The sequence below is a fragment of the Oratosquilla oratoria genome, chromosome 4 (genome assembly GCF_046742065.1).
Source record: "Oratosquilla oratoria isolate Oo_2021 chromosome 4, ASM4674206v1, whole genome shotgun sequence".
Classification (NCBI taxonomy): Eukaryota; Metazoa; Arthropoda; class Malacostraca; order Stomatopoda; family Squillidae; genus Oratosquilla; species Oratosquilla oratoria.
In genome coordinates, this window is record NC_134780.1 from 13,600,389 (window position 1) to 13,626,090 (window position 25,702).

Consider the following 25,702-nt stretch of genomic DNA (forward strand, 5'->3'; position numbering starts at 1 on the left):
CAATGTCTTTAATGAAATACGGCGATCATACGGAAACAGCATATTTCAAATGTGGGCGGACTAATTATTTATATGGTTGGTTGATGACAGATGAACTTTTGAAATTAAGATATCGTGCAATCAGTCCTCGCATCTTGTTTGTTTTCTCTGAGGCAGAAATACACTGCTTTGATGACATGAGATCGTTACTAATAACACCAGAATTCTTTTCACCATTCGCTTTTATTAACGTTTTTCCAAATACATCCATGGCGCTAAGACATATTTTATGCATCATACATAAACATGTATGCCTATATGCCTAGGGATACACATATATGTAACTTTTTAAATCTCGCATATACTCGATGTTTAACTTTAGTTTTATATTCTTGGCAGATGCGGCAAATAACCAAAGAAGGTACAGTCGTGCTGATCCTGACGACTCTGCTCTCGTCGTTGTCAGCTACCGAAGAGGCATTTTCTCAGTCGTTTCCTCCTTCATCTCGAAATCCCGCTAATCTCTCTACCCCTGAAACAACTGATTCCTTTTGGATAATGCAGATTTTTGATGATGACGTTACTACACAAATACCAGCGTTCTTAGACTTCGGGGAAAATGCATCAAGCCAGTTCACTGAGACATCGACACAAACTCCAGTCAACGACACCTGGGACATTCCCGAGGAAACGGAGAACTGGATTCGGGGCAGTGTAGCTTTGCAAGACAAAGAAGATGAAACATTCGACCCTAAACGAGTGCGCATAATGAACTACCAGACGAACACGTACACAATGGTGTCTGTCTTGACCTTGACAAAATACTTTACATGCATACAATCAGCGCCAGCTACTATTCCCTTGTGCGCTAGAAAACGCAGACATCTTGACATCAGTTTTCATAGGTAAGATCTTTTTTTCTTTACATAGATATACGACAGACTTAAGGTGCCCGAATGTTGCGTACCCAGCTACTCGCAAATACGTTGTATGTGTGAATATATATATATATATATATATATATATATATATATATATATATATATATATATATATATATATATATGTATTTATATATATATGTGTATATATATATATATATATATATATATATATATATATATATATATATATATATATATATACTATAATAAAGTAGTAGCCTCTATCTGTCTGTCTGTTTGTTTGTTTGTTTGTTTGATCACGAACTCCTCCTAGAGTTTTGCAGATAGACCCTCATAACCATATATATTCTGATACCCTATCCCTCCAGGTACTTGGATAACTATATTTCATTTCCAAAAATATTTTGGTTAGGGTTAAGGGTTAAAGTTAGGTGGGTTATGGTTAGGTGAGTGATTATTCACGAACTACTCCTAGGTTTTTGCAGATACCCTATAACCATATATAGTCTGAAACCCTATAACTCAAGGTACTTGGAAAACTATCTTTCATTTGTCTGTCTGTCTGTTGGTTTGTTCAGGAACTCCTCCTAGGGTTTTGCATATGGACCCCCATAACCATATATATTTTGATACCTTATCACTTCAGGTACTTGGATGACTATATTTCATTTTCATACATACATACATACATACATACATACATACATACATACATACATACATACATACATACATACATACATACATACATACATACATACATACATACATACATACATACATACATACATACATACATACATACATACATACATACATACAAACATACATACATACATATACCAAAGGCTTTTTCCCCCTACACGGGGGGTAGCCAGAAAGAAAAAGGCATAGAAACCACTCCCACCCATTTCATTTCCTATATATTCCACTCCCCTCCACCCTCCTCCCTCCCTCTTAGCTTGGCTCCTCCTGGATGACGGGTCATCCCTACATCCTGTCCACTACCCTGGGTCAGAAGCAGTGTCGCAAGACACAGCACATACACAGCAAGGCCGCTTCATATATTCGGCGATCCCCCCTCTTCGTCCCCTCATGCAGAAAAAGAGAAGACGGGGAGAAATCCCTTTGGGCTGCGTCAAATTTTTCCCATACATATTTCCTCACCCCCCCCCCCAATCCCCCACCCACTCTCCCTCATGCATCACAGCATCTTCTATACACAGCCCCTCTCCATTCACCCCTATCTTCTGTCCTCTTCCGTCCTTCCTCTACAGACATTCCTCTCTTTTGTAATGCCCCTTTCACCCCATCCACCCATCTTATCCTAGGACGCCTCCTCATATTCACTCCTTCCACCTCCGCCTTTCACACTTTTTTTTATTAATCTTTCTTCACTCATTCTTTCCATGTGTCCAAACCATCCTAATATTCTTTCATCAACCCTGTCTCCCAACTCCCTTTCCACCCCTGTTCTCCTCCTCACCTCCTTATTTCTCACTCTATCTAGCCTAGTAACCCCTATCATACTTCTCAGATATTTCATCTCAAACACATTTAAACTCCTTCTCTCTTCCTCTCTCATGTTCCATGTTTCTGCCCCGTACAGTGCTGTTGGCACAATCATTCCTTCATATAACCTCCTCTTAGCATCCATTCCCAGATGTCTATTTCTCATTACATTTTTTAATCCACCAAGCATTTACTCGCTTCTCTCAATCTACATTCTACCTCCACCCCCACTCCTCCCTTTCCTGCCACATTCGCACCCAAGTATCTAAAACTATCCAATTCCTCCAGTCTTTCACCCTTAATGCTCACTTCCAGCCTGCTGCCACTCTCTCCCCTTGTACATCTCATCACCTTACTTTTACCCACATTTATATTCAGCTTCCTTCTTTCACACACCTTCTCAAACTCTATCACTAACTCCCTCAATCCCTCCTCTGATCCTGCTACAAGCGCAGTGTCGTCAGCAAACAACAACTGGCTCACCTCCCACTCTTCTCTATTTTCTTTAATAATCTCCAACCCTTGACCCACTACCCTTGCATTCACCTCTCGCACCACCCCATCCATGTAAAAATTGAACAGCCAGGGCGACACAACACATCCCTGACGAAGTCCCACCTTTACCTCAAACCATTCACTCTCTCCATTTCTAATCCTAACACATGCTCTACTACTCTCGTAAAAACTTTTGACTGCTCTTAAACAGCTTTCCTCCTATCCAATATATCTGCAGTACCTCCCACAGTGCCTTCCTGTCTATCCTGTCATAAGCCTTTTCCAGATCCAAAAAAGCCCAAAAAACATCCTTACGTTTTCCTATAGCTTTCTCACATATCTGTCTTACCACAAAGATCTGATCTACACAACCCCTACTTGTCGTAAACCCACACTGTTCCTCACCAATTACTCCCTCTCTTCCTCTCCTAATTCTCTCAATCAAGAACCTCCCATAAGCCTTCCCACTTAACAAGCTGATCCCTCTGAAACTACTACACTCACACTTGTCCCCTTTTCCCTTGTAAAGCGGAACTATGCAGGCACTCCTCCAGTCCTCCGGCACTCTACCCTCTCTCCAGCAAACATTGAATAACCTCACCAGCCAGTCCACCATCACTGTACATCATCTTAACAGCTGCTTTCACATCATCCTTCACTGTTTCTCCTCCATTTTCCTCACTCATCACTCTCATTTTCTTAGCGCTTCCCACTGCAACTACCTTTCCTTCCCAATCCTCCTTCACATTTAGCAACTCCCTAAAATACTCTGCCCATCTTCCTCTCACTGCCTTCTCTTCCATTATCATCTCTCCATCTGCACCTTTTACCTTTTCTTCTCTACTTGATTCGCCTCCTCTTCCTCTTTTAATTTCCTCCCAAAACATCTTTTTATTACTTTAAATTTTTTCTGTCATACTCTTACCCCATTTCACATCTGCTCTCTTCTTTGCTTCCTTTATCTTATGCTTAACTTCCTTTCTCTTTATTTTGTACCTCTCATACGATTCCCTCGTCCTAATTTGTAGCCAATCTATGAATGCCTGCTTCTTCTCTTCTACACCTTTCTTTGCTTCCTCATCCCCCTACTCACTACCCTTCCTTCTATTTCCTCCTGTCATTCTTGTTCCACACACCATCTTTGCACAACTTATGACTCCCTCCTTGAACCATCTCCATTCCTCCTCCACTCCTGGTTCTACTCTATCCTTTCCTCCCCCCCACTCATCTTTCAGCTTCTTCTTATACTCATTCTTCTTTTTTTTTTCTCATTTAAGCAGTTCACTCTAAGTAGCTCCCTACATTCTGCCCTTTTCCTCTTTCTCCACCTATTCTCCACTCTCAATTTACCTTCCACCAGAAAATTATCTGATACTCCCCCACTCTGTCCCCTTACAACATGTACATCCTTAACTCTTCCTACTATACTCCTGGTCACCACTATATAGTCTATTAATGCTCTATCTACCACCCTTCCATCCACCACCCTCTCCCATGTGTACTTATGCTTGACTTTCTTCCGAAACACTGTATTTGCTATCAGTAACTCACTTTCAAGACACATCTCCACCTTCAATTCTCCACTACAATTTTTACCTGGAACTCCATACTTCCCAATCACTCCGTCTATTGGTTCATTTCCTACCCTAGCATTAAGGTCTCCCAATACAACTACATTGAGATTTCTCCCTAATCCCTCTATGCACTCATTTATATCTACCCAAAAAGCCTCCCTTTCCTCTACACTCTTCTCACTGCCAGGCCCATTCGCACTTATAAAAACCCACATCTCCCTTCCCAGCTTCACCTTCATCCACATCAACCTTGATGACACCTCCTTCCACTCCACTACCCGCTTACTTATCTCTTCATTTACTAGTATAGCCACCCCTTCTCTCCCTTGTCCCTTCTTCACTCCTGAGTACCTCCCAGCTACACTCCCAAACTCACAGCTGCCCTTTCCTTTCATTTTAGTTTCACTCAAAGCCAACACATCCATCTTTCTTCTCACAAACATACTGCCTATCTCTTCCCCTTTAATCTCATCTGTGCCACATCCACGTACATTAAAAGAGCCAAACTTAGGGTACTGGTTGGAAAACTCCCAGGCCCTCTTATACCTTTATTTTGTTCTTTATTTATTTATTATTATTATTTTTTTTTTTTTAGGAATATCCCCTTTTGGGGCTACAGTTAGTAGCACTCCTAATCCCATCCTCGTCCCGTTTTTTGTCGCCTTTTACGACTCAAGTGGAAAGACTTGGTGGTAGCATTCTCTTCCCCCACCACAGAGTAGGTGATAAAAGGAAATGAATATTCAGAGAAATGGTACAGGACAGTAACAAGGGGTTGGGGGACAGCATAACGGAGGGATAGTTGTAGTATAAAAGTGTCATCATTTCTCTATGAACAGAGTTTCTCTCTATCACAGACAAAATGATGTGTGGCTCTGGTCCGTAGGGGCACCCCATATAGACCCTAAAGTATCAACTGCATGCTACTTTACCACAATAAAATGCAGCCAATACCCCAGATGTGGTTAGGGTTAAGGATTAAACTTAGGTGGGGTATGGTTAAGTTAGAGATTATTCACGAACTCCTAGGTTTTTGCAGATAGACCCCTATAACCATATATATTCTGAAACCTTATAACCCAAGGTACTTGGATTACTATCTTTCTTTTGTCTGTCAATTTGTTTGTTTGTTTGTATATTCACGAACTCCTCCTACGGTTTTGCAGACAAGATCCCCATAACCATGTATATTCTGATACCCTATCACTCCAGGTACTTGGATAACTATGTTTCATTTAAAAAAAAAATATTGTTTAGGGTTAAGGGTTAAAGTTAGGTGGGGTATGGTTAGGTTAGGGATGATTCACGAACTTGCAGCAACGCGCGGGTAATTTGGCCAGTATATATATATACATATATATATATATATATATATATATATATACATATATATATATATATATATATATATATATACACACACACACACACACACACACACACACACACACACATATATATATATATATATATATATATATATATATATATATATATATATATATATGCACGAAAAAAGCTGGAGTCCGGGAACCATAAGGGTGGAAATGTAGAAAACACCAGACTCAGAAGTAGGTAATTTATTCCTGACGTTTCGAGTCCTGTCCGGGACTCGTCCTCAGGGGATACAATGGGATACAGAGATCCTTACCTTACCTTACCGTCATGCCATATCCTCTTGGACTTCGGCAACCATGGAGCGCCACCGTTCACGGTCCTAGTTACTTGTAACAACTGTGCTGATTTGAGTTGTTTTCCCGTCGCCCTCATCAGCCCGTCCATATACTTCTCCCTCTGCGTTCCTCTTGCTCTCCTTCCCTCCACCATTCCCGTCATCACCACCTCTTCCAACCCTTCCCTCCTCATTATATGTCCTAAGAATCGCAACTGTCTTTTCCTTATTGTTGTCATCAATTCCCTGTCTGTCTCCATTTCTCTCAATACTTCTTCATTTGTTTTCTTCGCTGTCCATGGTACTCTTAATACTCGTCTCCATATCCACATTTCTGCTGCTTCTAAGTTTTCCTGCAATTTTTTGCTGATTGTCCACGCTTCTGAACCATATAATAGTGTTGACCATATAAATGTTTTAACTGTTCTTCTCCTTATATCTGTAGACATTTTCTTGTTTGTTAAAACCCCTTTCATTTTCTGAAACGTGCTTTTAGCTATCGCTATCCTTGATTTTATTTCTTTTTCACATCTACAATCTTCTGTCAATACGTTTCCCAGGCACGAAAATTTGGTTACTTGTTCTATTCTTCTCCCTGCTATTTGTACTTGCACTCTTGGTGGATCTGTTTTACTAGCCACTAGTATTTCAGTTTTCTCCATATTTACATTTAAACCTTTCTCCTCACTAGCTCTTACGGTTACATTCAATAGATGTTGCAGTTTTTCTTCTGAATCAGCCACCAATACCGTGTCATCAGCATATCTGATATGATTTATATTAAATCCTCCAATTCTAATCCCTTCCATTCCTTCTAATTCCCTAAGGATCATCTCCCCATATAAATTAAATAAATCTGGAGACATAACACAGCCTTGACGCACTCCCCTCTTTATAGCTTGAAATTCTGTTCTTCCTCCCCGTACCCTTACTGCTGCTCTTTGTTTCCAATACAAATTTCTGATGATACTCATGTCTTTGCTATTTATATCCACTCTTTCCAAAATATTTATCAAATCCTCATGTCTTACCCTATCAAACGCCTTCTCGTAGTCAACAAAGCAAAGATATACATTTTGTTGTTTTTCTATCATCCTCTCCATAATCGTTCTTATTATAAAAATTGCATTTGCTGTTCCTTTCTCTTCTATGAAACCAAATTGCTCCCATGAAACTTGTTCTCTCACTTTATTTCTTATTCTATTCAAAACTATCATTAATATAATTTTGGTTATTTGACTCATGATACTGACTGTGCGATGTTTCCTACATTCCATTGTTCCGTTTATCTTTGGTAGTGGTATAAAAATCGACTTACACATATGTTCCGTTATTGTACCCTTTTCGTAAATTTGGTTTATTAAAATAGTAAGTTTTCTTATTGCAAAATCCCCTAATGCCTCTAACATTTCAATCATCACACCATCCTCACCCATGGCTTTCCCTTTTTTCATTTTCATCATAGCAAATTTCACTTCCTCTTCCATTATTTCTTCCCCATCTAGATATCTATAATTTTCCTCTTCTCCTTCTTGTCTGTCGTCCTCAAATAGGTCCCTTACATGCTCCTCCCATCTATGTTTAATATCTTCCTCGTCCATTAAAACCTTTCCTTCTCTATCTTTGATTGCCCCCCATTACTCCCCTTTCTCTTGGTAATTTCTCTAATCTTATCATACATCATTTTAGAATCCCTTTTTTCAAGGTCCTCAATTTCCCTACATTGTTCATCAAGCCAACACTCCTTGGCATCTATACACTTCTTTTTGATTTGTCTATTAAGTTCTCTATATTCATTTCTATCCCTATTTTTAGCTTCTCTTCTCTTATCCATTAGTTCGAATATTTCCTCTGTTATCCATTTGTTTTTCCTCCTCCTTCTATTTTCAGGAAGTACCTTTTTATTTCCCTCTTCTATTGCTTCACATAACCTTTGGCACTGAAACCCCGGATCATTTACATCCCCTTCTTCTCGCAGCACTTCATATTTATTTTCTACTGTAACCAAATACCTCTGTTTCAAGTCTTCGTCCTTTATCAACACACTTACTTCTCTTCTCGGTTTCCCCATCTCCTTTCTTAATTTCTTCAATTTCATTTTAATATCTGCAATAACTGGCACATGATCACTATTACAATCTGCTCCTGGGTATGTTTTTACCTTTATCACTGCATTTCTAAATCTTCTGTTGATAGTAAAATAGTCTATTTGATTTCTTGCTGTATCTCCTGGTGCCTTCCATGTCCATAGCCTTCGCGGATGTTGCCTAAACCACGTATTCATTACTATTTGTTGATGTTCTATGCACCAGATTATCCATCTTTCTCCCCTGTCATTTCTCTCTCCTAACCCAAATGGCCCCACAACCTCTTCTTCTCCACCTGAACCCACTTTTGCATTTACACACCCATAACTATCTTAACCTCTTGATTTCCACATTGTTCCATATTAAGGCCTTGTGATCTCTGTATGGGGTGTAGGGGGGTGGGTTGGAGCTGTAGCACCTAGGGTAGGAAACAGCCGCATCCTAAGGGATGGCTTCGTGCACTTGGTCAGCACCTTTCACCCCAACTCTCACTTGTGGCTCCTAGTAGCTGTTAGTCTAGGACAGCGGCCACACCCCGGGCAACCATCTCGGCTGATGGGCTAAACCAAGTGAGGGGTGCCACACACTGTGGCATGGAGGAGTGCCAGCTCTACTAGATGAAGACTAGAACAGCAAGCTCAGTATATGTACTCTACTTGTCAGAGGACTTTGGTGAGTTTGGTGTGATAGGAAGATGGGTGACATATCTAGGGCGAACCAGGCATGTAAATGGCAATCGGCCAGTCACTGTATTTATCCAAGATTAACTATGGAGCAAAACTAAAGAGTAAATGAAGTGAACAGCGTGAATGGAAGTCTTTTTCCAGAAAGGAGGGAGACCGGACCTGTTTATGCTGCCCCCTCTGGCAGGTTACCGTGTTCCTCCCCGGCGGGCGCAGCTACTAGTATATTAATACAGAGATCACAAGGCCTTAATATACTAGTAGCTGCGCCCGCCGGGGGGGAACACGGTAACCTGCCAGAGGGGGCAGCATAAACAGGTCCATAACACTCAACACCATATACGCAGGAGCAAGGAACAGGTGGAGAAGTATCACGGACAACGATTGGGGGTAGAATGGCTTTCCCCACCTTCTCTCTCTCCCCCCCCCATCCCTCCGCCACCACACATTTTCGCTTGACACAGGTCACAGCGCCTACCTTCCCCCCCCCTCTGGCAGGTTACCGTCCCCCCCCCCCCCGGCGGGCGCAGCTACTAGTATGTTAAGACCATGTGATCTCTGTATCCCATTGTATCCCCTGAGGACGAGTCCCGGACAGGACTCGAAACGTCGGGAATAAATTACCTACTTCTGAGTCTGGTGTTTTCTACGTTTCCACCAATATATATATACTTATATATATATATGTATTATATATATATATATATATATGTATGTATATAATATATATATATTTACATATATATATGTATATATATATATTTATATATATATGTATATACATATATGTATATATATACATATATGTATATATATACATATATATATATATACATACATATACATATATATATATATATATATATATATATATATATATATATATATATATATATATATGACAAGAGAAAAGACAAATGTATGGCAAGAGTGGTATAGGTAAATTCCAGGAAGGAGCAGAAGTATTTTATTCTCTAACGTTTCGACAGAGTCTTCTTCAGAGTGATAATAGTACAGGCAAATTGGAATACATTGTCTATATACTAAGCGGGTCATCTCACAGGTTGCCTTGGGATAGAGTTCGCCGTTTGTGCCCCCTCGATGATTAATCTTGCTGTTGTGTGTGCCAAATTTACAAATCCGTCTCTATGATTGGTTGATTTAAAAGTATTAATATATGCAGCTTCAATAGTTTTTCTTGTCGTCTTTTTCATACCGGTGTGTAGGATTTTGGTGTTGTTTCAATTAGGCATATGTCCGTGTTGTGTAGCGTGTACTACTAACGAATTAGATGTCCTGTGGTGTCGCATGTCATTCTTATGTTCGTATAATCTTTTTGTGATTCCTCTTGAAGTTTCTCCAAAATAAGCTGCATCACATCCACCACATGGAATCTTGTAAACCACGCTCTTTTCATTTTTCTCTTCCGTGTGTTGGTTACTGGATAAAATATCCCGTGTTTCCTGTCCTGAGGAGTGTACGACTTCCATCCCTATTCTCGCTAGAAATTTGGAAATTAATTCACCTCTCGAGGAGTAAGGAACCACTAAAAAATCTTTTTCTTTCCTCTGTTCTTCTGTAACTGTGTTTTTTCTTCTCCATATTTGTTTGGCTTTATTTTTCAGTTTTTGTATGAGACCCGGTGGATATTTTAGGAATCCCGATGAGACCCATTACCTCAGGAATTGGAAGTGCACCTCATCGACTCGCAAAACATCTAGCGAAACCGCTATCTGCAGCAATAGGCACAATCAGCAGCGCACATTTATACAATTCCACTGATTTAATCAATAGATTGAAACACTTAGATTTAAACAAAAAGAAGATGGCTAGCTATGATGTAAAAGCTTTATTCACAAACGTAGAGATTGAAGGAGCAATAGAAGCAGTAACGAAGGTGCTAAATCAAGTAAAAGACAGTGATTTACCGGTTAAAAAAACAGACTTTGTGAAATTAATTTCATTATGTGTAAAATTCAACTGCTTCATTTTTAACAACCATGAATATATACAATTCCGAGACTTAGCTATGGGATCTCCTCTCAGTGCCATTATGGCAAACCTTTACATGGAGTCACTTGAAGTAGATAAATACATACATATCATGGGAAGAGGAGCATCCTGGTTTCGCTACGTAGATGACGTATTAGTTATAGTACCAGAAAATACTAATTTGGATAACAAACTTCGTAGGCTCAATAGTGTAAATAAGTACATAGAATTCACAGTGGAAAAGGAGATAGACATGAAACTGCCATTTTTAGACACGATAATTCATCGTATTGACGGATGTGCCAAAAATTTTCAGTATATAGGAAACCAACAAACAAAGAAGACTTTATTCATTACTTATCACGACACGACACAAGAACGAAATCTGGCATGATAATTGGCTTTTTCCTTAGAGCATTTAGAATTTGTAGTGAAGAATTTTTACACGACGAATGCAAACACATTACAGAGACGTTCAACCGCCTAAAATATCCACCGGGTCTCATACAAAAACTGAAAAATAAAGCCAAACAAATATGGAGAAGAAAAAACACAGTTACAGAAGAACAGAGGAAAGAAAAAGATTTTTTAGTGGTTCCTTACTCCTCGAGAGGTGAATTAATTTCCAAATTTCTAGCGAGAATAGGGATGGAAGTCGTACACTCCTCAGGAAAGGAAACACGGGACATTTTATCCAGTAACCAACACACGGAAGAGAAAAATGAAAAGAGCGTGGTTTACAAGATTCCATGTGGTGGATGTGATGCAGCTTATTTTGGAGAAACTTCAAGAGGAATCACAAAAAGATTATACGAACATAAGAATGACATGCGACACCACAGGACATCTAATTCGTTAGTAGTACACGCTACACAACACGGACATATGCCTAATTGAAACAACACCAAAATCCTACACACCGGTATGAAAAAGACGACAAGAAAAACTATTGAAGCTGCATATATTAATACTTTTAAATCAACCAATTATAGAGACGGATTTGTAAATTTGGCACACACAGCAGCAAGATTAATCATCGAGGGGGCACAAACGGCGGACTCTATCCCAAGGCAACCTGTGAGATGACCCGCTTAGTATGTAGACAATGTATTCCAATTTGCCTGTACTATTATCTCTCTGAAGAAGACTCTGTCGAAACGTTAGAGAATAAAATACTTCTGCTCCTTCCTGGAATTTACCTATACCACTCTTGCCATATATATATATATATATATATATATATATATATATATATATACATATGTATATATACATATATATGTATATATAAATATATATATATATATATATATATATGTATGTATGTGTATATATCAAGGACTACTATTACACAGGACGTGCGCACCCAGATCCCTGGGTCCGCTAACGGAGGCCATTGCTCTCTTTGTAACCTAACATTTTATATTGGACAAATATATCAAAACTAGAAACCTAACATTGTATATAGGACAAATATATCAACTCTTGACTTATTCAATGCAATATAAGTTAATATAAACTTTTATAGTAAAATAAGAAACTATTTTTAAGGCACTGTTATGCTTTGAAATGCCAATTTCAGCCGGACTTAACAGATATTATTGTATGAGGTTAGTGGACACCAGGGTTGGCGATTTTTTTCTATCTTATTAAAAAAAAAAAAAAAAAAAAATCGATTTTTTTCATTTAAATCAGATTTATTTTATCTAAATATTTTTTTTATAGATTTTAAATATTGTGGGATTGCTATCTGATATGCGATCTGACTGCTAAAGGACATTTTTAGCATATCAATATAAGGAGCAGTGTTATACAGACTTGCCACAAGTATACAAGGAACGGTATAAGCTTACATGTAGTATATATCACTGTGCAGCCCATAACAAGTTTCAACAAGATTCTTGTTGAAACTTGTTCTAGGTAAGCAGCTTCTCACTGAGTCAGTTGCTGCTTTGGAATCAACCAGGAAGGATGTCTTCTCGACCTGGCAGAGTGGTTCCTTCAGGCAGAAAAAATTATCCTATCTGGAATGATTTTGAAAAACTACCAACATCTTCTGGCAAAGGGTACCGAGCTAAATGCAAAGACTGCAGCCAGGAACTACAGGGCATTGTGTCAAGATTAAAATCTCACAGAGATAAATGCCAAGGTCAGCCACAGCATACAGAAGAAATTGATGACCCAGGTAAATAATTTTTCTTATATTGTGTGCATTTCTTCCTTTTCATACGCAACTATATAAATTTGGTGAACAATGGAGAGCATGTGCAATAAAAATGTGAAGGCCTAAAGAGATGATACTTCAACTTCATTACTTCTAAATTTGGGTAATGACTATATCACTATAATATACTGTATCCACTCAACTTTGGGGCCTAGATGATTGTTATTCATTTTATTCAACATTGTGTAATATATTTCATAGGTTCCATTGGAATTCAGCCCACATGGGATTCAGCCCAAAGGGATTTATCCTAACCTAACCCAAATAACCCATTCTTTTTAGTGAATTTAAAAGTGGACTGAATCCTGTGTGGGCTGAATCCCAAGCCCACCTATTTCATATCCTGTTAATTATTTCCAAATAATTTAATGGCTTGTGCAAATATGATCATTATCTAAAAAAATAACTACTGTATTCAAAAGTAGCCTAAATCACACTGTATTCATTCATTTATTTATTAATTTATGAATTATGCAATATGCTAAAATTTTCTGTTTCTATTTCAGGATCTGTATCAACAGCTTCAATCCCTTCATCATCGGCTCCACTTGAATTATCTGCAAACCTGACTCCACCATTAAAAAGGTCACTATCAGGCTCCTCCACAGGCGCCACTTCTGCTAAATAATTTTCATCTAAAAGAAAGTCATTAACATCTCTGGACAGATTTATCATAAAAACTTCAGCCTCTCAAAAGGAAAATCTCGACAAAGAAGTTGCAAGAATTATATTTGCTACAAATTCACCATTTCGTCTTGTTCAGCATCCTCAGTTTCTCAAGATGGTTCAGAACCTGAGGCCAGGTTATATTCCTCCATCCAGAAAAGATATTGCTGATAAGTACTTGGATCTTGTGTATGAAAAGGAATATAAAAAGTGTGCAGATGACCTGAATTATGAAACTGTATGTCTTTCAATTGATGGTTGGTCTAACATCCATAATGAGCCCATAATATGTGTCACTCTAACAACATCCACTGGTCAGATTTATTTAGTTGACACAATAGACACATCAGGGAAACCTCACACTGCTGAATATCTTCTACAACTTGTACAAAATTCAATCAAGAAGCTGAACAAGATCTTGGCTGTCACATTGGAAGTGTTGTGACAGACGATGCAGCAAATGTCACCAAGATGAGAAAACTCTTGGAGGAATCGAGTGAACCTGAGCATACCGTCCTCACATACGGCTTATACCATTCCTTGTGTACTTGTGACGAGTCTATATAACACTGCTCCTTATATTGATATGCTAAAAATGTCCTTTAGCAATCAGATCGCATATCAGATAGCAATCCCACAATATTTAAAATCTATAAAAAAAATCTATTTAAATAAAATAAATTTGATTTGAATAAAAAAGAAAATAGGTTTTTATATTTTTTAAAAAGATGAAAAAAATCGCCAAGCCTGGTGTCCACTAACCTCATACAATAATACCTGTTAAGTCCGGCTAAAATTGGCATTTCAAAGCATAACAGTGCCTTAAAAATAGTTTCTTATTTCACTATAATATTTTATATTAACTTATACTGCATTGAATAAGTCAATAGTTGATATATTTGTCCTATATACAATGTTAGGTTTCTAGTTTTGATATATTTGTCCAATATAAAATGTTAGGTTACAAAGAAATCAATGGCCTCTGCTAGCGGACCCAGGGATCTGGGTGCGCACGTCCTGTGTAATAGTAGTCCTTGGTATATATGTATATATATATACATATATACATATATATATATATACATATATACATTGCGCGCGTGTGTGCGTATGATTTTAGAGTCAACAGCTACAATGGTATTGTTAACCTAATATTAAAGCTTTTATTTGTCTTTAATGATGAATACCTGGGCAGGTGTGAGGTGTGAGGTTGCTGAGCAGAAGCCCAAAAAGGTATTTTGAATTATTCATATAATTTATTCTCGTAGACGTCTTTCGACCTGACTCGGTCAATCTAAGGAAGGGAGTGGACTATGGAATACATAAAAAAGACCATCGGCGTACCCTAAAGTAGCAAATATCAATGAATGACAGTTTAAGTTTTTACTGGTGTGTTTGATTTCGACAGTTGCTTAGAATTGTAGTTGTAGGTATGAGCTGAAAGATGATGGATGGTTTCTCTGATCAGATGTTCACGGATTCAGCCATCCTGATTTGTAGAGGGTCGTGCGCTTTGTACATAAGAACATATGAATGAAAGAGACTGCAAGAGACCATAAGGCCTACACTAGGCAGCTCCGTATCCATCACCACCTGTCATCCCCATCCATAAAGTTGTCTAATCGTTTTTTAAAACAATTGATAGTTTCAGCGCTTACTACATGGATACTAAGTTTATTCCATTCGTCGACCACCCTATTAGTAAACCAATTCTTGCCTATTTCTTTTTTAAATCTAAATTTGTCCAGTTTATAACCATTACTGCGAGTCCTGCCCTGTTGTTTTAATATGATGACCTTGTTTGCATCACCCTTGTTAAAGACTTTGATCCACTTGTGCACCTCTATTATATCACCCCGCACTCTGCGTCTTTCCAGAGAGTGTAAGTTAAGGTGCCTAAGCCTCTCTTCGTAAGGTATATTTCTGAGTCCATGTATAATTTTGGTCATTCTTCTCTGTACTGATGTATTGATGTCCATTCTGTAGGACGGAGACCAAAACTGTACCGCATAGTCAAGGATGGGTCTAACTATCGCTAGATAGATACTTTTTAATAATTACGTCTGCACTTCTATTCGTTACCGTCCTAGCAATGAAATCTTATGCTAATGCTCTGTTAGCTTTATTCCTGGCGCTAATGCACTGTCTCCTGGTTTTAAGGTCCGGACTCACTAGAACTCCCAAGTCTCTCTCGCACCCAGTTTTCTCTAAAAGCGTGTTATCTAAGCTGTATTTTTTTCGGGGTTGTGTAGCCCTACGTTTAACACGCTACACTTAGAGATACTGAAGTTTATTTGTCATTTCACCGACCATGTTAAAAATTTGTTAAGATCATCCTGCAGAATCTCTGCGTCGTCTCCTGACCTAATTAGGCGTCCTATTTTAGTGTCGTCCGCAAACCTACTAACATCACTATTTATCCCGTTATCTAAGTCATTTATGTACATAATGAACAACAAGGGACCCAAAACCAAGCCCTGGGGGATCCCACTAGTAACATTGCCCCACCTAGATTTTACTCCGTTTATGGTGACCCGCTGTTTTCTGTTACTAATGCAAGCTTTAATCCATTCTAACACTTTTCCTCCTATGCCATGGGCTTTAATTTTATTTAGTAGTCTCTGGTGTGGCACCTTGTCGAACGCTTTGCTAAAGTCAAGGTAAAATAGCATAGTAATTATCATTGTTATCTGACGCCTTATATACTTTAGTGTAAAAGGATAGAAGATTAGTCAAATATGACTTACCCTTGGAGGAACCATGCTGTGAATCACAAATTGCATTAAGTCTTTCGATGTGTTCTCTGAGTCTATTTACTATTACTGATTCAAGCATTTTTCCTATAACCGATGTCAAACTGATTGGCCTGTAGTTGCATATAGACGATCTATCTCCCTTCTTAAAAGCAGGAACAATGTTTTCTTGCCTCCAAGCAGTAGGCACAAAACCAGTGTCTACTGATTTATTAAATATTTCAGTTAACTGGTCGCAGATTTCAAATTTACACTCCTTTAGCATTCTCGGAAAAAATTCGTCTGTACCCGGGGATTTTGTAGCTTTAAGTCTTTCAATCTGTTTGATTACTTCTACTTTACTAATGCTGATATTAAATAGACTACTTTCTTCATCCCCTCTGAAAATCGGATCGCAGTCAGGTACTTTATCTAACCTCTCATTAGTAAACACCGATAGAAAATAATTGTTAAACTCCTCACTCATTTTTTCCTCCGATTCTATCATGACATTTTCATCGTTTTTAATTGGTCCTATTCTTTCTTTATTTTTTGTTCTATAGAGATGAAAGAAACCCTTTGGGTTGGATCTTGCTTGACTAGCAACCTTAATTTCATAATTACGTTTCGCTGTACGTGTATTCTTTTTAACAAGCTTGCCATTTCGTTATATCTTGATCTAAGGTGTGTTTCCCCGTTTTTTAATTTTACGTAAAGTCCTCTTTTCATTCCAATCTCATGTTTCAATCTGTACGTCATCCTTTTGGGAATATTCTATTTTTTCGTATTGACTTCAGGGGGATAAATGTATTTTGTGCATTAATAATTAAATCAGTTAGATTGCTATACATTTCATCCAAATCGCTGACCTGTCTGTTGAGCCCTCGCCCCCAAATGACCTGACCCAAGGTATGCATATTACCCTCCGTGACCCGACCCCTGGCCATGACCTGACCCCCGGTCACGCACCGAGGCTCGACAATGTCCGAAACGTCCGCAAAGTCCGCTTGACATTTCATATTCAATTTCAAATAGGTTTTTATATTGTCAAAGTTTGCTCTCCTGAAGTCTGGTACTTGAACGTTATTCGTACTTTTTAATTCTTCCCAAATAATATTAAATCTTATTTCTTGATGATCGCTGGAGCCTAGACTATCCCCTTTTACATTACTTATTAGGTGCTCATTATTAGTTAAAACTAACTTCAGAGTAATTTCTCCCCTCGTAGGATCGGTAATCGCCTCTTTTAGGGAATTATCCTGCACCACATCTAGGAATTTCTTTGTTTCCTGATCTCCTATTAAAGTTTCCCAGGCAATGTTTCTATAATTAAAATCTCCCATGATCACAACGTTTTTGCACTGGGACGCTCTGTGAATTTCATGAATCAGGGGATCAGTCTGCTCAATGCTGAGGTTAGGAGGTCTATACAAGATGCCAATAACAACTCTCTTATTCTTGCCTATAATCTCTACCCAAATGGATTCCGTACAGTCCTCTTCTTTAATCGAATTTTTTATAATACAGTTTATTGTATTTTTAACGAAAAGTGCTACAACTCCCCCACTCCTTGTAAAAAAAAAAAAAAAAAAAAAAAAAAAAAAAAAAAAAAAAAAAAAAAAAAAAAAAAAAAAAAAAAAAAAAAAAAAAAAAAAAAAAAAAAACACCTAATATCCTTCTATTTCGATTTCCGGAAGGAAATGTTTATCACCCATGTTGATCTAGGACTCAGTAATAGCTATAATACCGGAATACTCTACGCATGCTTTACCTCGCAGCAAATAAATTTTGTTAATTATGCTTCTGCTATTTGTATACGAAACTTTAAGTTTATCTTCCCTCCACCTGCATTTGTGATTTTTTTTCACAGTCTCTCTCTAAGCTGTTTCTATTGCCTAATCTATATTTCGATACTTCCCTCCCTACTCCCACGTAATGTACCCGAAAAAAAACCCTGTAGGATGCTTACTTCTCTCTCAAGGGATTCAGCAAGGAATCGAAATCCTCTGGGGGACAAGTGCACCCTGTCCCTTGTATATAGATGATTCCTACAGTAAAAGCGGTCCCAGTTGTCGACAAATGGCCATCCATTGGCCTTACAATGTTTTGGCAGCCTGCAATTCATTGCAATAGCCCTGGAATGCCACAAGCCTCCAACTCTACGCCTCAGAAGGATTCCACACACAACAGGAACACCTCCCCTATTTCTAATCTTGTCTAGCGCATCCCGGAACCGCGCAAACAATTCCTCACTCCCTAACATACCTATATCATTGCCCCCGGCACTTAAGTAAACTACAGGGTCCTTACCTTCCCCTACTAAAAACTCTTCAATCCTATCTCTGATTCTAGGGTTCTCGTTCAGTGTTGGTCTGGTAAGAGTGGTGTTGTGTTTTTTTCTCGATGTGCTTTTTGATGACGCTGTTCTGGAGGTGGTAAGATAGTCTTTTGGAGAGTGTCATAGAAGTCATGTCAACGCACCAGCAAATACTGATACTGTGATTCATTGATAATTGCTGCTTTCGGGTACGTAGAGTGGATTACAGCGCATGGCGTGTGACCTCTCCCCGTGCACTCACCACTTACTGTAACTCTTTATTGTAACATAAGCAGGCACAAAACACTGTGAAGAGCGTTACACATAATGCAGAATATGTGGGAGCAACAGTGGTGCATTAAAACCAGCAGTACAATCACGAACACTCCTCTGAAGATAATGAACAAAAACATTCCAGTGGAAGATCATGCTTGTGTGATGGGTAGTACACTAGACAGTAACATCACCTGGACCCCACACTTCCACAGACAGGTAGTGAGAGCCAGGACTGTGCTGGGAAGGCTTTAGCGCTTCAAAACCGAAACAATCTTTCAAACGTCGATTGTATCTAGATCTGGTTAGGCCGCTTCTGTGCCAATCCCCGGGATTGAGCCAGTTGGCATATCCCACAAACAACTACGAGTATCAGAATGTTCAGAATGCCGAATTCCGATTCATCACGGGTTCGTGATGGAGCGACTTCAGAGCCTCTGAGTCTCCACCAAACTGCCAAGATCCGCCCAATCTACTAACTCAAACACAAACTACGCATGAGATCTCTAGAAAGAATGCATACCAAACACAAACACCTGATCCGACACATCACACTTAAACCTCACTGCACAGACTACTTGTAGAATGTCTCTCCCCGGTGCGGTATACACGAAAAAACATGTATAACCATGTCCTCATCCACAGCTGCATAAGATGACCAAGAGACGATAATGTATCATTTTACCAGCATAGACTGATTAGGGCTCCAGAGAGCCTTGTATAGCTACTAGGTACATTGGTGCCACCAGTGCGGGTCCTCTCAATGGAAACTCGGTTGGCCAGGACCAGTCCTCGCTGGATACTTTAATTCTTTCTGTGCGACCTAGTCATGTCTGTCTTCGTCTCGACGACAAAACGGATCTCCTACTTCAGGAGACCTGTTTCTTTGGAAGGGAATATGATATATACATACATACATACATACATACATACGCACACACACACACACACACACACACACACACACACACACACACACACACACACACACACACACACACACACACACACACACACACACACACACACACACACACACACACATATATATATATATATATGTGTGTGTGTGTGTGTGTGTGTGTGTGTGTATGTTGCTTGTCTTACAACACAGGATACTTCGGAGCGACTAGAAATTCTTCTAGTTGGTAGCGGTTAACGTATAATGTGATAATGTGGAGCAAGGGAAAAGATACACAGAGCGAGTGCTCTCAACTGCCTTCGTGTCCGAATTCCCGGCTTTATTGATGGAAAGGACATATATACAAGTAGTGTGGCGAGGTTGCCAATGGGATATTATTTAGACAATACGCTGTTTTACCAGCGAAGGAGATTATTTACAGGAGTCTGTTTTATACATATATATAGAGAGAAAAAGGAGAGGAAGAAATGGTGAGATTTACAATAGGTGGATATTTGTACAGAATTATTCATATGGCATTTGTGGAAAAATATAAGATTGCCGGCGATGAAGGCAATCGTTCTGAGCGCAGCTTGTGGTGAGGTCTTCTTCTAGACCAGTGGTTCCCAACCTTTTTCAGCTTGTTACCCAATTTAGCATGCGACATTAAGCATGTTACCCCTTTCACAAAATGTTGTCAACATTGATATATATGGCTAAACTAAAACACTAGAGATAATTTCTTTTATTTATTGTATTAGTACATTTTGCATCTCTAATGACTTACCAAAGATGTCAAGAGCATCAGTGAGATGGTTGGAGTTGCATATTTGAAGCTAGTTGAGGAATTCTTGGCTTCGTGGTTGAAAGTGCCAGCCTGGCATCGTTTGCAACATTCAAGCGAGTCCTCTTTTTTGTTTTCATCCCCAGCACAGTTGAGAACCCCTTCTCGCACAGATACGTTGTTGAGAATGATACCAACAACTTCAAGGCTCTCTTGGACAGAGTTGGCGAGTCGGCTAGTCGTGAAATCCAAAAGGAATCTGCATTTTGGTTTTGGAATTCGATTTTCAAGGCTTCATTGGCTCGCATTGTGATCCACTCCTCCTTTGCAGGGAAATCATCATCATGAATGGCCTCATCAGGTACAGAGAAGGGATGAATGATCCACTGAAGACTTGCTGTTTCTTTGGTCACTCTCTGGAAAGTAGTGATGCATGCTTGTTTCAAGCCCCTTCAAATGGTCGCTCATCTCTTTGTTGGTGGTCTGTAGAAGAGATCCAGTATCATGACTATTCTTCTCAATAAACTGGTCTAGGGTGGGGAACTGGGCGATCACTCCTTTCTCCAAGCGCCGAATCCAGAGTCTCAGTTTCCCCAGAAATGCAGCCACAGTGTGATGGGCATCAATGGCAGTCGTGTTTCGGCCCTGGAGTTGCAGATTACCACTGTTCAGCTCCGCTAATATGTCAGCCAAGTAGCAAAGTCGAGCAAGCCACTCTTTATCAGTGAACTTGGTAGGAAAAGGAGATCCTTTTTGTTCCAGGAATTCCTGAATAGCCTTTCGGAGCTCAATGACATGATGTACAACCTTGCCTCGTGACAACCAGCGAACATCGGTGTGGTAGAGCAGAACTTGATACTGTTCTCCCATTTCCTTGCACAGCTCCTTGAATATGCGCGAATTCACATCCCTGGACTTGATGAAGTTGACGATTTTCAACACATCTTCAAACACTAACTTCAGATTACCAGGCAGGCTTTTCGATCCAAGAGAGTACCGATGAATGATGCAATGATCTACAGAAATTTCTGGATTGACAGCTTGTATGAGGCCCCGTAATCCACGATGACCACTCATCAGCGCCGGTGCTCCATCGACGGAGACCTGGATTAAAAAGAAAAATTATTATAGATTGCGTCAGTTAGTCCTTGTTACTTATCTTTTGCGTTATAATTATATGGTATTAATTTAATTATTTTGGTACTTTAGTTTTTCAGTACGACGCACGATGTTTTTTGTGTTAATCATGCACAAAATATTAGCTACACTACGGTTACTTGTACAATAAATAAAACTGTATATGACTATATGCCATGTAATTCATTGTATTTATACTAATTTAGACTTTATATAAACATCGCTCCCTACCTGTTGAACGCTGTTCCAATCCAATCCATTCTTGGTAAAGAAACTGTTGATGATATTGAAGACATCTTCTCCCTTCGTGGTTGTCAGCAGATTCTCGCAAAGTAGGAACTCTTCTTTGATCCTGTCCTGGTAGACGTAACGGACGAACCCAAGGAGAACAGCACAACTGGCTACGTCACACGATTCATCAAATTGCAAGGAGAATTTGCTATATGAGCTTTCTTTGATCTTTGTTATAACTTGGGACAAGATATCTGATGCCATGTCATCGATTCGTCTGTGGATGGTGTTGTTTGATAGAGATATGACACTCAGTTTCTTCGCTTGATCCTCCCCACATACCTTGCTTACCATCTCGTATGCACAAGGCATAATCAGATTCTCTGCAATGGTGTGGCATTTCTGTTGTTCGGCAACTTTATATGCAACAAAGTAGGATGCTTCGACTGCAGCTTGAAGCTTTTGGGCTTGAATTCCAGATGAACCGAACTGGATATTCTTCAGTGCTACAGCCTGGCGCTGAAAATAAGCCTGATCCTTATTTTGAAGATTTGGATGGCACTTCTGGAGGTGAGTTGAGAGTTTTGATGGCTTCAGGCTTTCATTTGTCAACACTTTGTGACATATCACACATTGTGGCCGATCCTCTCCACCGGATGGTAAATTCACAAAGCCATGGCAAAGAAAGGCGTCAGAGTAGGTTCGCTTTTTGGACATTTTATTGTTCAATCTGCAGAAAAAGAAAAAAATGCATAAAAAAGTGTGAACACTGAGAACTTATTATTTAGTTTTTCATGGCATTCTAGATAACATTAGAAGAGCTTATTCAGCATAGGAATGATGTAAGTGTTAAAAATAAAAAATAAAAATTCTGCACTCACACACTCGAATACACAGTTACACTAAAACACTAAATTACACTTCAATACACAACTCGAATATCACAAGCCAAATCCGCAACACCAAAACCTCAGTACACCACTACTGAAAAACTCAACGCAACACCTATTCAACACAATATCCGTGAATACAATGCAAAACGCGAGGTACATAATTTCTCGCATGGTAGCTAACACAAGTTCACTGATGCAAGCACACACGCATACATTCGCCAGGCTGCATGTATCATGCTTGTCAGCACAAGAGCATCTTGTAGCGCGAGACAATGCTAGCAAAACCATTGAAAACGTAAGAACCACGCATACATTATATACAAAATTAATAACACAAACTCACAGTAACAGTGGGTAAATACTAAGTATATACTGCACAGGGCAGTACACATACATACCAGCTTATGTCTACCTCGGCTGATGCTCATAGAGAAACTGGCAGTGTGAAATAGAGACAGACTCGGGCAGTGAGTGACGCGTACTGGACTTGTCGATGAGTCATCGGGGTTACTGAGTGACTTGTGTCCTGAAGCATACTTGTGAAAATACTTTTCGGTTACCACACACTTAGCTATATATTTCTTCTTTTCTAATACTGTATATTAGTTTTTGATATTTATTGTTATTTGGTTTAGCTTTGTTACTTACTTATAATAGGTTTACTTTACAACTTAAAATACTAAGACTAAGTTAACATTAATCCTAATACCAGGTACCGCAATGCTTTCTTGATTTTCAGAATTCTTAACATTTTTCTGTCACCCCTCCATTACCCCCGAAAAATTGCTAAATTACCCCCAGGTTGGGAACCAATGTTCTAGACAATGGACTGGTCTGATTAATCCCCTTGGGAGATGCCAGGTGTTCGAGAAGAACAATGCGAGTGGGCCCACTGGGCCTGGCTGTGAGGTCTGCGTAAATGCTTGCTGGTCGAAGGGAGTAGAAGGATTGGTAGATATGCCGAGCTGATCTACTTGGTAGATTTGATAGATATGTTGTCTAGTTGGCTGTAGAAGTTCAACATATATATATATATATATATATATATATATATATATATATATATATATATATGTATGTGTGTGTGTGTATGTGTGTGTTTGTGTTTGTGTGTGTGTGTGTGTGTGTGTGTATGTGTGTGTGTGTGTGTGTCTGTGTGTGTGTATACACACACACACACACACACATACACACACACACACACAAACACACACACACACACACACACACACACACACACACACACACACACACACACACACACACACACACACACACACACACACACACACACACACACAAACAAACAAACATACACACACAAACAAGATTGGAACTCCGGAAAAGAAGTGCAATTTTCGTGGATCTCAACGACGAGGAAGTACCTTTGTTGTGAAGAAAAGGGAGAAAGGGAAGGATTACTGAGGGAAATGGAAGAAAATGAGGAAGGAGACGAACGGGCTCCCCCGGACGTCAGAAGAAATGTCAACAAGAGAGCTGCAGACGATGCAGGTGAAGTCGAAAATATCAGTAAAAGCATTAAGTTTAGAAATATAGATAAGAACAGCACAATAGAAAGTGGAGATAATTTCCATGGATTTAATGAGGGGGGGGGTGCCAACCTTCCCCGATTAGCAAGTATAGAGGAAAAACTAGAGAAAATGACCAAACATTGGGAGGTTAGGTTCAGCCAACTTACACGGATTACGGAAAGAGTTGATAAATTGGAAGAACTAAAGAAGGAGAACCAAAACCTAACTAAAGAAATAGAAGAATTAAAAAGACAGTTAAAAGAAGTAGAAGATAAGAATGAGGAATTAAAGAATAATAATAAAGGGAATAAAGAGTCCATAGCAAAAGAAGTACAGGTTTGGAAAAAAGTCCAAGAGAATAATTTTTTTTTATTTACAGATATAGTGACACAGCAGATGAAAAAAAATAACATAAAGATAAAAGACACAGTTATTAAAGTGATGAGAGAAAAGGAAAATATAGTAAGACACTTAGCGGACAAAAAGTAATATATTTAATATATTAGGTATGGAAGAGAAGCATAATCCAAATAGAGCCACAAGAGTAAAAGTAGCTCAAAAAGAACAAGAAACGGGGAAAGAAATTGAAGAAATATATAGAATAGGGAAATACAATACAGATAAGACCAGACCATTTAAGATCAAATTTTTGTCACAAACGACAGTGGAGAATATCTTATCAAAAGAAGGGAAATTAGTAGAAAGTAATCAGTATAAACAGGTATGGATAAAAATAGAAATGAAGGAAGAGGAAGGAGAAGATTAGAAAACAAAAAGACTAGAAGCCAAGGAAAAAACGAGAAAGAACAGTGTCAGAAAAAGAGAAATTCTATTGGAGAGTAGTGGATATGAAAGTGAGGAAATGGTTCATAGCAGAGAAAAACGGAAAGGAAACAGAAAACACGATGGAAGTAGCAGAACATTAAAAGTATCTTACACAAATATAGATGGCTTAATAACAGGCTTGTACGAACTGAATGATTACCTGAAGGAAAAAGAACAGGACATAATGGGAATTGTAGAGAGAAATTGAAATGCCCTCTGCCACCCAACAGTGTAGGGCATGGTGCATATAATTATTTTGTTAGAAACAGAAAGGTAAAACAGGGGGGT

General features: G+C 38.9%; 2 protein-coding genes across 2 annotated transcripts in view; one reads left to right on the forward strand and one right to left on the reverse strand.

Moving 5' to 3' along the window:
• Positions 1-399: 399 nt before the first annotated feature.
• The window catches only part of LOC143024280 (uncharacterized), a 39,199-nt gene continuing 13,896 nt past the window's right edge, over positions 400-25,702 (forward strand). Inside the window, exon 1 of the mRNA XM_076183073.1 lies at positions 400-884. Coding sequence (XP_076039188.1) covers positions 538-884 — 347 coding nt within the window. The 5' untranslated portion in view covers positions 400-537. The remainder of the gene's footprint in view (positions 885-25,702) is intronic.
• LOC143024279 (zinc finger BED domain-containing protein 5-like) lies at positions 20,772-23,079 on the reverse strand. The gene is made up of 2 exons (XM_076183072.1): positions 22,165-23,079; positions 20,772-21,900 (listed from the first exon to the last, which is right to left on the reverse strand). Exons 1-2 carry the CDS (start codon positions 22,879-22,881, stop codon positions 21,154-21,156), a joined length of 1,464 nt encoding a protein of 487 aa, XP_076039187.1. The 5' UTR covers positions 22,882-23,079; the 3' UTR covers positions 20,772-21,153.

Coding starts and splice junctions, on each gene's coding strand:
- LOC143024279 (XM_076183072.1), bottom strand. CDS start 22,881: ATGTCCAAAAAGCGAACCTACTCTGACGCCTTTCTTTGCCATGGCTTT. Junction 21,901..22,164: donor ATTGGAACAGCGTTCAACAG/GTAGGGAGCGAT, acceptor TTTTTAATCCAG/GTCTCCGTCGATGGAGCACC.